This window comes from Salmo trutta, chromosome 20 (assembly GCF_901001165.1).
Source record: "Salmo trutta chromosome 20, fSalTru1.1, whole genome shotgun sequence".
NCBI classification, from domain to species: domain Eukaryota; kingdom Metazoa; phylum Chordata; class Actinopteri; order Salmoniformes; family Salmonidae; genus Salmo; species Salmo trutta.
The window spans coordinates 28,479,113-28,495,300 of record NC_042976.1 but is presented as its reverse complement, the minus strand read 5'-3'; the positions used below and the strand labels follow the sequence as shown (position 1 = coordinate 28,495,300).

General features: G+C 42.6%; 1 protein-coding gene across 1 annotated transcript in view; it reads right to left on the bottom strand.

Annotated features, from left to right (window-relative positions):
* Nucleotides 1–3,147: 3,147 nt before the first annotated feature.
* LOC115155830 (unconventional myosin-XVI-like) overlaps nt 3,148–16,188 on the bottom strand; it is a 181,558-nt gene continuing 168,517 nt past the window's right edge. Inside the window, 1 exon segment of the mRNA XM_029702807.1 lies at nt 3,148–4,875. Within this exon segment, the coding sequence (XP_029558667.1) occupies nt 4,696–4,875 (180 nt within the window). The 3' untranslated portion in view covers nt 3,148–4,695.

Sequence of the window (16,188 nt, the reverse complement as noted above, 5' to 3'; positions counted from 1 at the left end):
TCTTGATTGACTGCATCACTGCTTTGGTATAGCAATAGCACCACCCTCGATCGACGGTGTTACAGAGGGTGAACAGCTTCTATCCCAATGCCATAAGACTGCTAAATTGCTAACTAAATAGCTAAGGAAATGGCTACATGGACTATCTGAGTTGATCTTTGTATTGTAGTCTCTATGCACACTCACAGGCCCTACACACTACGCACATCAATACTCCAACACACATACAAACACTCATTTGCTCACACACACATAATATGCAGATACATTTATGCTGACTCTACACACACCAACTCAAATAAAATCATCATATACGCTGCTGCTACTCTGTTTATCATATATCCTGATGCCTAGTCACCTTACTCCTAGTCACCTCTATCAATCCAGTATCCCTGCACATTGTATATATGGTACTGGACCTGACCCTGTATATAGTATGCTGACTTACTGTATCGTGTTTTTCTTATTTCTTATTTTTATATCTCGTGTGTTTTTGTTCTACGTTATTTTTAGTATTACATTGTTATTGATTACAGCCTTTTTAGGGTTATAAAGGCATTTCCCTGTACTTTAAAACTTGAAACACACACAGCAGGTAGACTAGTGCGGGCCATTATCCAGAAGGTTGCTAGTTGGAATCCCCGAGCCCAATAGGTGAACTCTTCCCTTATCCCGAAATGCTCCAGGGTCGCTGTCAATAATGGCTGATCCCTGGCCTTGAACACACTCTCCGAGGGTGTCTCATTGGGAGTGGGATATGCAACAAAAACACATTTCCATTTCACACCACACACCCCCTATTTGTCCTTTGACACGCACACACACACACACACACACACACACACACACAGAGAGATATAGAGGACAAGGGAATGGGCACAATTGTGCTTTATTGCTGTACAGGCATTTATAAAACATTGGAAACAAAACATGAAACAACGCATATATAATTCTGATTTTCAACAAACACAATGTATACAGGTAAAATATACTGTATGTCTGACAAAAAGAGGGGGAAGAAAACAACAACTATGAAAACAAGGCTGTGATATGCCTATGTGCTAAAATATACAGTGTGTCATTGGAATACTGAACATGGACTGAGAACAGTAAAATGCCCCTTCTGCACTGGCTTTAGCACCAGACATCTGGTCTAGGAACCTCATGACAAAGGGAGACCTGACTATGAATGAAAAATGGCAGTATCTAGTTGTTTAGGTCAGTTGTGAAGTCAGAAAACACATTGGGGATCGGGGTTGGGGGACATATGTGTGTAGCTTTTACTGTATTTTAAGGTTTCCTTTGGAAGGGGAAACATCGTAGGGTGACAAGCACATAGGAGACATGGCAGTCTTAAATGACAGTGTGAAATGGCAGTGTGAAATGTACGTGTGACATGGCAGTGTGAGACAGTGCAGTGATTCACAGTGTAAAGGGTAAAAGGATATTCAACTATCAAGCGTTAACTGCCGTGCATGTGGGTAAGAGGAAATGATGAGTGGTCAGATCATGCAGAGAGACAAAGAACTAACATCCTGTCTAAAATGCCTTAAAAAAGTATCCATACCTCTTCATCCTCATCATGTTTTCATTGCTTTACTAAATCATTCATAGTAGTATGGGATAAATAGACACAATACAAACAGGACGAACCTTAACCCTGTTTAGTGGTGGACCTCAGCACATCGGAGTAGGAGTGGTACACCTACCTATATGAAGTGATTTATTTTGTGTGTAGGATACTGGTATTGACTGGTACTGTCTCAATGTAAGTAGTGTATACTGTGTGCACTGTGGCAGCTCTGTCCAATAGTCATATGTACATGATGTAGAACTACAGTATGACCAACTGTATTGTTCTATCCAGACGTGTTGTTTCACCTCCGTTCCAATCCTAAAGCATCGTCCAATCACATATAGACATGGTATCTTAACACTATCACTTTGAAATACTGTATTCCATTGTCGTTAGCAGAGCTTGGGTGTTCAGAAGGTCTGGTTAAGTGGCTCACTCCTAGTCAATGTTTGATGTGGTCTTTGCCCAATTTCTGTAGAAAATGTAGTGTTTCTTATCACATACACACACACACTCACACGCACACACACGGCTCAATCAACAACCAGGGACGCGCTAGTGATGGCACTGCTAATTTCTAATTCAGGATCAATCAGACTGTTGAAGGGTGATCAGTGTAAATGAGAAATCAATCAGAGCTATTGATACTTCCTGGCTTTTACAGTCAAACCAATCTTCTAAGATCAAACGGCTTGCAGAGGCACACCCATCCAATTACCATGGTTAGATTACCCTTCCAAATCATAACCGTAACCATTAGGGGGATGTTAAAATATCTGATCATATATCAGTGGTTAGGGGCAACTTCTAGCTACTCCTTTACGATGTGGACACCACACCACACATCAATATTGTGCAATTTAACATCCAAACAACCATCAGACAAATGATGGAAACATCAGTCTTTCTCCACTGGAATATTGTCTTACAATGGTGTTGCAGGGAAACAAACAAACAAACTAAATAAATACAGTATAAAGAAGTTTCATAGTAGTAGACAATCATTCCGCAAAAAAGGTGTTCACATTATAAAATAAACCTCTTCTCTTTGCCTCAGTCATTGCATTAAACCCAAGACATTCATATAATTCTCCATCTGCCATATAGACAATTCTCCAGTTCCCTTTCCATCTTCCCATTTCTGTGCTATTCTGCTATAGTAAATTAAAACATTTGACAATTAAACATAGGCCATTATTTACAGGGAGGTTACCCTGGCAATGCCCTCTGACCCCTACAGCATCTTGGAGGGGGTGTTGGGGATATTGCAGGGTTTGGGAGGGAAATAAAGGGAGTGATTGAGGAGGATGGGATAGCTTTACATGAGAACACTAGTTGTTCTGGCGGGGGGGGGGGGGGGTCAATGCCCCTGTGACAACAATTTTGGACCCCCTTGTGGCCCCCCTAAATGTGGAGTATGAAATAATTTTTACACATTTTTGATATCATTCTTTTTTTTACATCCGTTAGTAGACAGTGGCAACGATGATGATTATGAATATGGTCTTTTGCCTGCTAATGCCTGCAATGCAGTGAAGAAAACGATATGACAACAATAACGTCTAATGTAACTGGCCTCTCTAACAGTACAACTGGCCCCAGCTTGGCCCCCCCCAGTTGAAATGATCTAGAACCGCCACTGCATGAGAACTCTGTTGTGCTCCAGTTGCATCCTTGAATTGTACAGAAAAGTGTACAGGCTCCTAACATTGATTTACACAAGATAGAACATATCAAATGAGACGCTAATATGAAGAAAGTACCATTGTGGTTTAGAGCTTATTTCTCTGAGATGTTTGTAGAATAAATCTAGATAAGTAGTTAATTGAGGGACTGCGACAGATAGTTGTGCGTTGGTCATCTACACTGTTCTTTATTCAGTCTGTTTGTGTGCTCTACACAAACACATCAGTAAAATACATCAGCCATAGCTGAGGTTGACTGGCCTAGAGTCACGTTGTATGGCACTAAGCCCAGTAAAAACCTTACAGGACATTGATACAGTCTGATCACAGGTGATCTAGCTACATGAACTAGCTACTATGGCCATCGTTGTAAAATACAGCTCTGCTATTGTCTTGCCTAGTCAGTAATATCTGTACAGTGTTTTGTTTTTTTACTGTTGTGGATGTTCTGTTCAGTTTGCTCTAAAGCAAAAGGCCGTTGGCTAGCTGGGGATGAAACAAGTGCACCATGGGATATCGCTGAGGTTTCCCTGACCCCTGAACACTGAGCTATTGTTGCCAGGGTTACAGAAGCACCTAAAGCACCTTGTAGCATGAGGCTAAAGCGGTAGCTGATACCTGAAGGAGTCCAGAAGACTAGAGACAGGAGTTTTCCCTGGTCAGATCACATGGTCAGGAAAACCTCCTGGTCCTAGAGATGATAACTGGTCCGTAAGCCAGAGCAGTGAGGTTCAACAGAGGAGATGTTTAAAGGCCTTGGCTCGCTTGTAAACTTCAGACATGTCTGGAGGGGAGGGTACACACATGTTCTGTTGTGCCCATAGGCACAGATCTAGGATCAACTTACCTTCCCCATGAGCGTCAGAGGGGAAAGACAAAAACAGACCCTGGATCAGTGTCTAGACCGGGGCAGCTTCATCCTAGTGTGCATCACACACCTGACACATATGACATCACACAGAGTGACATCAGCACCATGTTTTGGGGTTTGGGCTGGGAGATGTTGCGTAAGCAGTAACAGCATGGTAGGCTTTGATAGAGAGAGAACGTGCACCAGATTTACTACAGACAGAAAACACATAGGCAAACCTCATTCCACATAGCAACTATTGTATGTACAGTCCTCTCCTCTGTTAGCCTAAATCCAGCTTGTTAGAGAGAGAGAGAGAGAGAGAGAGAGAGAGAGAGAGAGAGAGAGAGAGAGAGAGAGAGAGAGAGAGAGAGAGAGAGAGAGAGAGAGAAATGGATCCTGATTGCTGCTCTATTCCCTTTCTCCCTCCTTTATCTGTTAATGCTCTTGTGGGTTGGGCGGTCCTAGCCAATGAAATGCCTCTCTCTCAGACCTGTCCTTTGCCGAATGGGGTGGCAGACATGGGCAGGAGGGCGTGGCAGGAGGCAGACAAGAGTGGGAATTTCAGGTTGGACATCCTCCCACTATGGAGAAGACTTCCTATTAGCCCTGACCAGTGTGGTGGGTGGGGTTTGTGGTGTTCTGTTGACATCCCGTTGGTGCCTCCAGTCGGCCCGCCCCTCACACAGCGCCCTGCGCCAGCGGAGTAACTCCCCCAGGGTGGCGCACTCGTCCCCCCCACATCCACGCAGATGCTGGATCACCTGGCAGAAGGAGAGGGGTTAATTAAATCATGTAAAAATGTACTAATGATCTCCTATCAATCTCATCCTAGAGAAAGCAATAAACAAACAGCATAGAGTACAATACAGAACAGTACATATGGCCAGGGTGAGTATGAGTAAGATGCGGAGTGGTCTATAATGGCCAGCAGTGAGGTAATGGAGGACGATAGGAAAGATCACAAAACCTAATTTTCTCTCATATCTCAATGGGTCTCTAAAAGAGCTGGAGGAATACCTCTGATATATCTATCATATTCATATTCTGATCATGATCTGGTTGGCGCAAGCCTCCACATCAGCTGAAGAGAAATAGGTCACACCGCAAGAGTAATCTGGGCCTGATCCATCATTCTGAAAGGAGCCATAATCATTGAGCTGATTCCCTCTCTGTTCACTCTCAGTGGGCCAGTTCCCTTCTAGGCCCGTTAGAACGGAGGCAGAGGAAATAAACCTGTGCTCATCAACTGTGGCCCAATTTGATGAAAAGATTTAATGACATATCATTTCCATATCCTGATTCTGGAGAGTCTATATATCAACACTAACAGGGATGAAGGTGTGTGTGTGTGTGTGTGCTAGTGTGTTTGTGAGCTGGCAATGGGCTCTGACAGGATGGTGGCATGAAGCAGCAACCCCTCACACACTTGCTTCGCCCATATCCCCCCCAGCCTCCCATCAGTGTCTGTGCAGCACGTCATCAGTCACCAGCCAGATCATTCAGACAAGAATTCCAATCATCCACAGCCACTTTATGCCAGCGACCGACCAGCGACCAACTGATTGTTGCTAAGGGCAGAAACTGAAACTCAGTCCTCATATAGCTTTAACACTGTATAAGGGTTTTCAATGTAGTGGAGAGGTGTCCAAAAATGGTTGGTCTAACCCCTTTCCCCTGTTTCACTGACTTGGGTATAGAAGTGAACCTGTTGCGTTACTGCAGTAAACAGAAGCTAAGACACAGACATGCACACACAGTCTGTGTTGTGGTTAAGCTATTGCTGCTATGCTGATGATGTTGAGGGGATGGCGATTCCTGTCTGTGTTTTCCATCTCTGTTCTGTTCAGAAGGGGAGCAGAGCGTCACAGCTAAATAAAACCACAGCAGGGACTCATACCACAACATTTTCCCTGCACTACGCCAAGCACACAGTACAGCACTGACGCACTCTAGGAATCCAGGCCACACACACACACGCACGCACGCAGACACACACACACACACACATGCACAGTAATGTGCACACACATTGACAGACACATCCACACACATACATTGATAGCCTGTACCAGCACAGTGCTCAGTGACCTAATCTATAATTTACACATCCCTGCCAGGCTATTCTGAGCCATGATGCCAGGAACACTGGCTACTGGAACAGCAGACATGCACACCGTGTCCTACTGTCGTATGCACGTTAGGGCTGGGCGATATGGACAAAATATCATAACGTGACAGTTTTGACGGTATGCCGGTATTTGTCGGTATTTTATGTCTTTGAATAATAAAAGTTCTAAATATGCTTTATGAGTAGTTCATGACACTAGGGTGGCAACGCATAAATTATAAGTGACTTCAATGGGGTTTTCTCCATTTATCGTGTTCAATCCAACTCCAAAGAAAAACATGTTTTTATTTTTTCATCAATTTCTGCATTTCCTGTACTTTTATTATAATTTCAACACTGTGCCATGCAGCATGATATGGGCAAAAAATATAGGCCTAGTTAATTGTTAGCTGTTCGAATCATGGAAATACAATGATTATTCTAATTCTACAGTTAGAATATAGTGGGCAGCACCTTGAACACATTGTTGTTTGACATTACAACAAATTTATAAACAAGGGAGGAATTCACTGATAGTGTCACGTTCGTTGTATGGAGTAGACCAAAACGCAGCGGGAATGTGTATACTCATCTTCTTTTATTTAGAAGGAAACTTGAACACTTAACAAAATAACAAACAATTGACGAAGACAGTTCTGTAAGGCAACACGCTATACACGGAACAACTACCCACAAACACAGTGACAAAAACCCCTTACTTAAATATGGCCTCCAATTAAAAGCAATGAAGAACAGCTGCTTCCAATTGAAAACAAAACCAAAAACCCTGAACATAGAAATAGACTAAATAGACACAGACATAGAAATATACTAACATAGAACATAGCCCAAAAAAAACCGAAACACACTAAACAAACACCCCCTGCCACGCCCTGACCAAACTACAATAACAAACAACCCCTTTTACTGGTCAGGACGTGACAGACAGGGTGAAAACCAAAGTGTTAGTCAGTGTTTCCAGGTGACCCTAATTAGATGTTATATGACATGTTTTCTTACTTCATGTAGCTAGTTAGCTAGCTAGCTAGCCAACATATTCATGTTTCACCTATTCCTCTCTGATTAGATAATGTTGCACAAAAATCTAGGCCTACACCAGCACTGGTACCAGGCAGCATTAGCTAGCTAGCTACGTTTGCGCTGACTTAGTACATTTAGAAACTAACTAGCGATTAGCATTAGCGGCTAACACTAACTATTTTAGCAACACCTTGCTAAGAAAAGACAAACTAGCAGATAGTAGTTTGCAGACAGTAAGACACACAAAGGAATAGTGTATAGAACGCTTGTGGAAAGCAGCATGTCACCAACATTGTTACATTCATCTGACCATGGAGAGTGAACGGCAAGAAAGGGCTTGTGACTCAGTGATCAAGCAACTGCTCTCTCCTTAAGTGAGAGGGGGCAGGGCTTGGTGTGGTTAGCGGCATGCAGCAGCAGGAGGAGAGGGAGAGAGATGACTAGTAGTAGCAAACAGAGTAAACAATAAAAATGGATATTAAACGCACCGAAGTAACGTATCACATTTAACAAACCAAACATTGAAATACCATTATAGAAGTTAAAGTAAAAAAACTCAAACCGGTCTGTGCATCAATACCGATATATAGTAAATTACGGTATACCACCCCGCCCTAATGCGCACGCATGTGCACACAACACACACACACAAGATAGAGATGCATGGAGACACATGAACAGACAAACAAACCCAATGACATTATGCTATTCACATAGACACATTCAGTAGTCCACAGTGACTGATTGTGATTATATGACTCTCTCTACTCCTTAATGAGTAACATCAACCACATCTGGTAGTCTGATGTTACAGTAGCCGTGGTAAAGATGATGCAATTAATTTCCCCTACACACAGCCAACACAGACAGACAGACAGACTGCTCATTCACTCTATTGATAGAATATTAAGTAGTTTAGTTTTTCAAATGAGACAAACGATCAATCGCCAATACTGGCAAGCACACATACAAACATGTTAAATCGAATACACACCCATACACTCAGACAGACACGCACACAGGACTGCAAGCGCACGAACACACACACACACGCTCTCTCTTTTTATCTCTATATTTCTCTCTCTTGCTCTCTTAAATGACTCCTCCCCTAGCGAGAGACGGGTATAAAGCAATATGGTAATAGTATGGTAATGATATGGTAATAAAATGATAATCTGGGATGAACAGTGGTTATTCTCAGCTGTCAATCAAAGGTTAGGGGTGGCCAACTCCCACTGGGATAAAACACTGGGGAAGCAGATAGAACAGAAAAGCCATGGGGGGAAATCAGAAAGAACAACATAGACCAGTACACATCAACTGAGAGGGTATAGTGAAGACAGTAAAATAGGATGAACAGTGTTTTTTATTTACCTAGCCATTTTATTTGTGCTTGTATCTCAGGGATTCTTAAAAGTTGGGAAAATCATTGTCCGGCAGGGAAACTTTATTTTTATAGTTGGAAAAATTCATAATTTTTGCTTAAAATGTATATTTAGGGGAATATTTATATATATATATATTTTTTTGCTGTTATATTATATAATATTTTCAATATTATTCATTTCCATGTCGGCTCTGTGCCAGGAAATGCACTTGTCCAGAGCAAAGGATCACAATTTCAAACTCCCCCAAAAAGTGTTTAAAATTCTAAAAACTGTCAAAAAAGAATAAAGGATCTCATGTAGTTTCTTGCAATAGCCCTCTCTGACTATAAAGAATAATTTCCTCAAAACTGTGATTCCTAAAAAATGTGTCCGGAGTTTTGGTCAACAGCTTCAAATTGATCTAAAATCCTAAATGAATCAAAAATGTGCAGGGTCAGCTATACTATGACAACCTGTTCTTCATCTCCTGATTACATGTAGCGCATCAAGACAATGCATGGTCCTGAAAGTCCTCTACTTTTGATAGATTTAAACAAACAATACTGAAATCACCATGGTCACAACCATAATCTGTCAACTCCAATCATCCTTATAGATTAAGATAGAATATGATTTATGGTTCAGATATGTTACATTTAATTAGGTTTTAGAGTCAAAGCAACTGACGAAAAACTAAATTGATACTAATTTGTCAACTCTGTAAGATTTAGTCTAATGTCAACTCCGTCAGAGTGCTGTAAAATCTGATAGAATGGTTATTCTTATTGGGGATTTTTAAATGAATCATTTTCCAAATTTTCCAAATGTTTATAATAAACATATTTTTAGAGGCAAAAATCTGTTTTGAGTATCAGTTGTCAACTCAATCAGAGGTTTGTCAACTCTGTCACTGATTACTAACACCCCTACGATCATTAAATATTCCAATCACTGTTCTGCAACATACGCTTAAACTATTGAAGTATTTGCTGTGCTAGAACTAGGGGATAATTGCTTTATGAATGTTGTTTTATGTTATGAATCTAGAAAAACATACCAAAATGCTATCGAAATTAGCCCTGACGCATTACATAGTGCAATCAAACAAAACAAAAATAAGTTTGGAGATTTGTATTACATATTTGAATAATCTGATGTTAGAATGAAACAATGACATCAATCCAGTTTATTGCATTTTATTTAAAAAAATCCTTGATGTGTATTTGGTATACCGTATATATCTGAATCTATCAAACTCAACTCTGGACCTCAAAGCCAGGTCCACTGCATTTTCATTGTTCCCCTCTAATTAGGGACTGATTTAGACCTGAGACACCAGGTGTGTGCAACTAACTATCAGGTAGAACAGAAAACCAGCAGACTCCGGACCTCGTAAGGTAAGAGTGTTTTTCAGTTTATCACAATTACTGACATTTAATATTAGTAACAATTCCCTGTCTTAGGTCAGTTAGGATCTCCACTTTATTTTAAGAATTTGAAATGTCAAAATAATAGTAGAGGGAATGATTTAATTCAGCATTTATTTTTTCATTACATTCCCAGTGGGTCAGAAGTTTATATACACTAAATTAGTATTTGATAGCATTGTCTTTAAATTGTTTAACATGGGTCAAACATTTCGTGTAGCATTCCACAAGCTTCCCACAATAGGTTGGGTGAATTTGGCCCATTCTTCCTGACAGAACTGGTATAACTGAGTCAGGTTTGTAGGCCTCCTTGCTCGCACACACTTTTTCAGTTCTGCCCACAAATGTTGTGGATTGAGGTCAGGGCTCTGTGACAACCACTCCAACACCTTGACTTTGTTGTCCTCAAGCCATTTTGCCACAACTTTGGAAGTACACTTGGGGCCATTGTCCATTTGGAAGACCCATTTGCGACCAAGCTTTAACTTCCCGAATGATGTCTTGAGATGTTGCTTCAATATATCCACATAATTTTCCTACTTCATGATGCCATCTATTTTGTGAAGTGCACCAGTTCCTCCTGCAGCAAAGCACCCCCACAACATGATGCTGCCACCCCCGTGCTTCACGGTTGGGATGATGTTCTTCGGCTTGCAAGCCTCCCCCTTTTTCCCCCAAACATAACGATGGTCATTATGACCAAACAGTTCTATTTTTGGTTCATCAGACCAGAGGACATTTCTCCAAAAAGTACGATCTTTGTCCCCATATGCAGTTGCAAACCGTAGTCTGGCTTCTTTATGGCTGTTTTGGAGCAGTGGCTTCTTCCTTGCTGAGCGGTCTTTCAGGTTATGTCAATATAGGACTCGTTTAACTGTGGATGTAACTGTGTTTAACTGTGGACTTCAATACAAAACCTAGGAGGCTCTTGGTTCTCAGGCCGTTCCATAGAAATTATTATTCTTTTTTAATTTCCCCAATTTCATGATATCCATTTGGTAGTCACAGTCTTGTCCCATCGCTGCAACTCCCGTGCTGACTCGGGAGAGGCGAAGGTCGAGAGCCATGCGTCCTCCGACCCCGCCAAGCCACACTGCTTCTTGACACACTGCTCACTTAACCTGGAAGCCAGCCGCACCAATGTGTCGGAGGAAACACAGTACAGCTGACGACCGAAGTCAGTGTGCATGCGCCCAGCCCACACAAGGAGTTGCAAGAGCATGATGGGACAAGGACATCCCAGCCGGCCAAACCCTCCCCTAATCCGGACGACGCTGAGCCAATTGTGCGCCGCCTCATGGTCTCCCAGTCGCGGCTGGCTGCGACACAGCCCGGGCTCGAACCTGGATCTGTAGTGACGACTCTAGCACTGATCAGTGCCTTAGGCCGCTGCGCAACTCAAGAGACCGTTCCATAGACTTACATAGGTTGGAGGACATCCTCCGGATGTTGTCATAATTACTATCAGAGCTCTTGTAGCATGAACTGACACCCAATCAAAGGATCAGAGAATACATTTAGTACTAAAAGCATAAACTACAGCTAGCTAGCACTGCAGTGCATAAAATGTGGTGAGTAGTAGACTCAAAGATAGAGAAAGAAAATAGGTAATTTTCAACAAATTAATTTCTTCAAAAATGAAGGAGAAGCAAGAGATTGAGAGAGAGAGAGATGTCGTCTTTTTTTCACTTTCAGTGTTACTTACTTAGCTAGCAAATGCAGCTGGCCAGTTTAGTTACACAAACACTCGGCTCAAACAGAGGGATGCTATGTTAGCTTACTGGCTACGACTATCCAACACAACACTGGAACTCTTCCAAGTCAAGGTAAAGCTTTTGGTTTTATTAATTTATTGCTTACTGACTGTAACGTTACTGCAGGATTGTAGCGGGTTTACTAACGCATTAGTTCTATTAGCTATGTTGACTGGGATTTTACTTTAGCTACTGTAATATGTGGACAACTATGTAGGCTGTGTGTAGCAGTTATGACATGGGCTTGGAAAGGTTTTTTCGCCTAGTACAGCTGATGTGTTGTTCATTGAAGTCCACAAACAAAGGGATAAGGTAAGAGGAAGAAAGTGCATAGAGGAGAAAAGGAATTCAATGTTGCTGCTTATGAAAGTGAACTGTGTTTATGCTTGATTCATTCCACTGATTCTGGAGAAAAACATTTCTTAAACGGAAGCATATGAAACGGAAATAAAAATACCTGAATGTGTCCGATAGAAACTCGTTTACAACTGTTGGACTAATGATTACACCCTAGATAAGCTCGATGCAGGCAAGAGTGTGCAAGGCGGTATTGAATGTGTCACGGTCTGTCCATGTGTCACTGTCTGTTATTTCAAATTTTTCTCTAGACCTGTGTGCACCTACACTGTAAACTTTCATTCATTTGCTAGGTTGTAGCAAACTCATGATGGGTATAGGGGAAATTTGAGTATCATGTAGTAACCTAAACCTATCGATGTTATATTGAACTGGGTGAATGGAATATGAATTAAAGTCATCCAACATGCTGTAATAGAAATAAGTCCTTGCTCATGAAAAAAACAATTGTCCTCCCTCATCATAAATGGCACTGACCGCCACTGACCCACACACAGACTGTGTCCCAGGGTAATAATCCTAATAAAGGAAAAGATAAGGACCTTGCTGATATTCTCTCTAAATAACACACACATACACACAAGAGAGAAAGCATGAGAAAGAAGGAGTGACCGCTAATGACCTAGATGTGTGGCCTCCCTGCTCCACACGCATGGCTTAGGGAAAAAGAGAGATTTCAGGAAACCCAGCAGGACAAAATCACACACACGCTTCAATTCTGAGAAGGCTCTGTGTGCGACAGGTCAACAACACCAGACCTGCATATACACACGAACATACACAGACAAACAACACAAACACGTATGTCACATTGTGTACACACACTCTCATGTAAGACTGGGATTATCCTGAGTGGATTGGATGTGGGGAGACAAGCTCTCACGCCTTTCCACCCAGCCCTGTCCTCTACATACCTCTTTCAATCACTCTCTTTATCCCTCTCTCTATTCTTCCTCCCCTCATTTCTGTCCCTTTCCATGCCTTAGGAGAAGAACCAGAGTACCCTTTGGGTGCCCCCTAATCCCTTTCTCGCCTCCCTCTGGCATTGTGGCACAATTGGGTCCTTCAGCAGTCACTCTACTGAACTGACCAATGGGAGAAAACAAACAAACAATCATGTGTTTCCTTATGAGATCAGTGCAGAGCACCACTGTCTACATGCACTAAAGCCCACCCGTTCATTGCCAATTAAAAGCTATCCATCCCCCTCTTCTCTCTCTTCCCCATTCATCCCTCCTTCTCTTTCCCCGCTCTTCTGATCTACTAATCCCACATAAACACAGTTTGGAATGTGGCTAATAGAATGGGATTCTGGGTCGCGGAGTCTTTCGCACCTCTTCAATGAACTCATCATAATGGAACTGGGACCGGGTTCCAACCATCCAGAGAGGCAGGCCTGATTAGATAGGGGACGGAGAATGAAGTCACTTCAGTCCCTATTGAGTTTTCAACACCAGTTAACTTATCATAAGAATAATGAGTTCCCAAGGTTCAAAATGAAGGGCTTTTTCAGGGCAATGCTGAATGCATCTTTTGTTGTGTTGTTACAAAGACAGCAGGTGCCCTGAGGGATATTCATGGAGGATATAGGAGTTACTTTAATCTATAACTATGGGACTGTGGTGTACCATTCTCTGTTACATTTTAATGTTGAATGGAAATTCACTATGGATGTTTCATGATCCCGGGAACAATGCTAGGCTGTCTTTTGAGATATACAGTATAACTAAATTCTCAATCACAATGCATTTTTCCATAGTCGCCCTACATCCATCTTGGCGCTCATTTGCGTGAATTGCAGCAAACTTTTACATTTTTGTTTGACTGAAACAGAAATCAAGGGTTATCAAAGAGACGCAGACATAGGTCAAGGTCCTCCATATCACCTCCGTCACATGGAAGCAATGTAGCAATCACAAGCAATTTCCTTCATTAAATAATCTATGCCGATCCTTTCAACAATTGTTTTTCAATCATAATCAAAGAAAATGAATTGATTGATGAATGCCACTGTGAAGGAAAAGGGGATGGGCGCCATGAATTCAGTACAAATATAAACAATCCAGCAGATGAGCGGAGAAAAAAACAGTGTAAAAAAACTGCAGCTCTCTTTTGTTTGAGAAGATAACAGACGTGGACATGAATATACACCCACTTTTAGCACACTGTTGTGAATGAGTCTATGTGTGTTTGTCTGTGCTTGTGTGTGTGTGTGTGTGTTTGCCTCTGTGTGTGTGTGCGTGTGTGCGCGTGCGTGTGTGTGTGTGCGTGTGCATGTTTATGCGTGTGTGTGTGGTCCAAGGACAACCTCCAAGAGCATCTCTCACCCAAGGATGTCTGACAAAGAAGCTGAGAACCAAGGTCTGCACCCAAACATGTGATTAACGTTCTCCAAACATGTCCGTCTTTGAGTGGGGCCTGTCCAGGCTGTGATTATGTGGAGGTAGCTCCCTAAGCTACTTATATTGAGGTTAGCCCGGGGTCACTCCACTGAGCCGTACGACAGGTTGGTTTACACCCCAACTCTCATTGAGCTGCTCCACAGGAGAGAACCACTCACTGACAAACTACCTCATCTAAACTCTACTTAACGCTAGCCATTTACCTCCACCACCTAACAATCTAACCCCACCTAACCAACTGGGAGTATGTATACCATTAACTCTCTCACTGCACTTTCCTGACTTACCCTATACACTTTACCCACTACAGGCCACTTCTCTGCACACTTCTGTACTGCACACTGTGTGACTCTAGCTCATCTTTCCACCTGACTCTACACACTTCCTTCTCTAATTCATGGCCTAAAACATAAGTAATAACTTACCCCCTCCCCCATAGACATTTCATGGAATGAACAATACAGTTATTGCTTTAGCTTTCCCTCCTATTGGCTTGGTGGAGTTTTCGCCATATTGCGTATACCTGTCCAATCCTTTCAGATGAACAACCTGTAGTAGGTGACTGAGGGTTAGGGGTTTAACTAGGGATCACTCCCCCCACCCCTTAGCTGAATGTCAGACCAGAGAGTGGAGCACAGAGTCAAACCCAGAGCTGCAGTTTCCTTTCTGAGCGATGAGCGGAAGAGGGTAGGATGAAGTTGCCTCTTATACACGTGGATCCAAAATCAGTTTTCCCCTCCTAATGGTTAAGTTTAGGATTGCAGGGATGACAATCTGATCCTAGATCTGTGGTTAGGGGTAACTTCTCCTAGGAGCAGGGTGACAGGATACAGGAAGTGGACTGAACAAGAAGAGGAAGTGTGGAAGGGAGGGAGAGCATCGAGCTAGGGTATGATACGGTCAACCACACTCACCCCGTCCCTAATGTGAGGGGTGCTCCCGCGCCCGCCATGCCTTAGAGTGCAGCCCCCGCACCGAAGGGCGAGAAGTTGAGATGACCCCTCTGGAAGAAGATAAAGAGAGAAAGACAGCCATATCCTTTAGTACGGAGGAGAGTGAGTGAGTGAGTGAGTGAGTGAGTGAGTGAGTGAGTGAGTGAGTGAGTGAGTGAGTGAGTGAGTGAGTGAGTGAGTGAGTGAGTGAGTGTGTGTGTGTGTGTGTGTGTGTGTGTGTGTGTGTGTCTGTGTGAGTGAGTGAGTGAGTGAGTGAGTGAGTGAGTGAGTGAGTGAGTGAGTGAGTGAGTGAGTGAGTGAGTGAGTGAGTGAGTGAGTGAGTGAGTGAGTGAGTGAGTGAGTGAGTGAGTGAGTGAGTGAGTGAGAGAGAGTGAGTGAGTGAGAGAGAGAGAGAGAGAGAGAGAGAGAGAGAGAGAGAGAGAGAGAGAGAGAGAGAGAGAGAGAGAGTGAGTGAGTGAGTGAGTGAGTGAGTGAGTGAGTGAGTGAGTGAGTGAGTGAGTGAGAGAGCAGAATTCCCCAATACACTACTGTTAAGATTCAATGGGGCCAAAGACCCATTGAGAACATACAGTAAGATCAATAAGCACTGCATGGCACCTGACATACCCTGAATCCATACCGTGTTCTTTGACTATCACATGCTGGTGTCATGGAATGCTTCAGTGG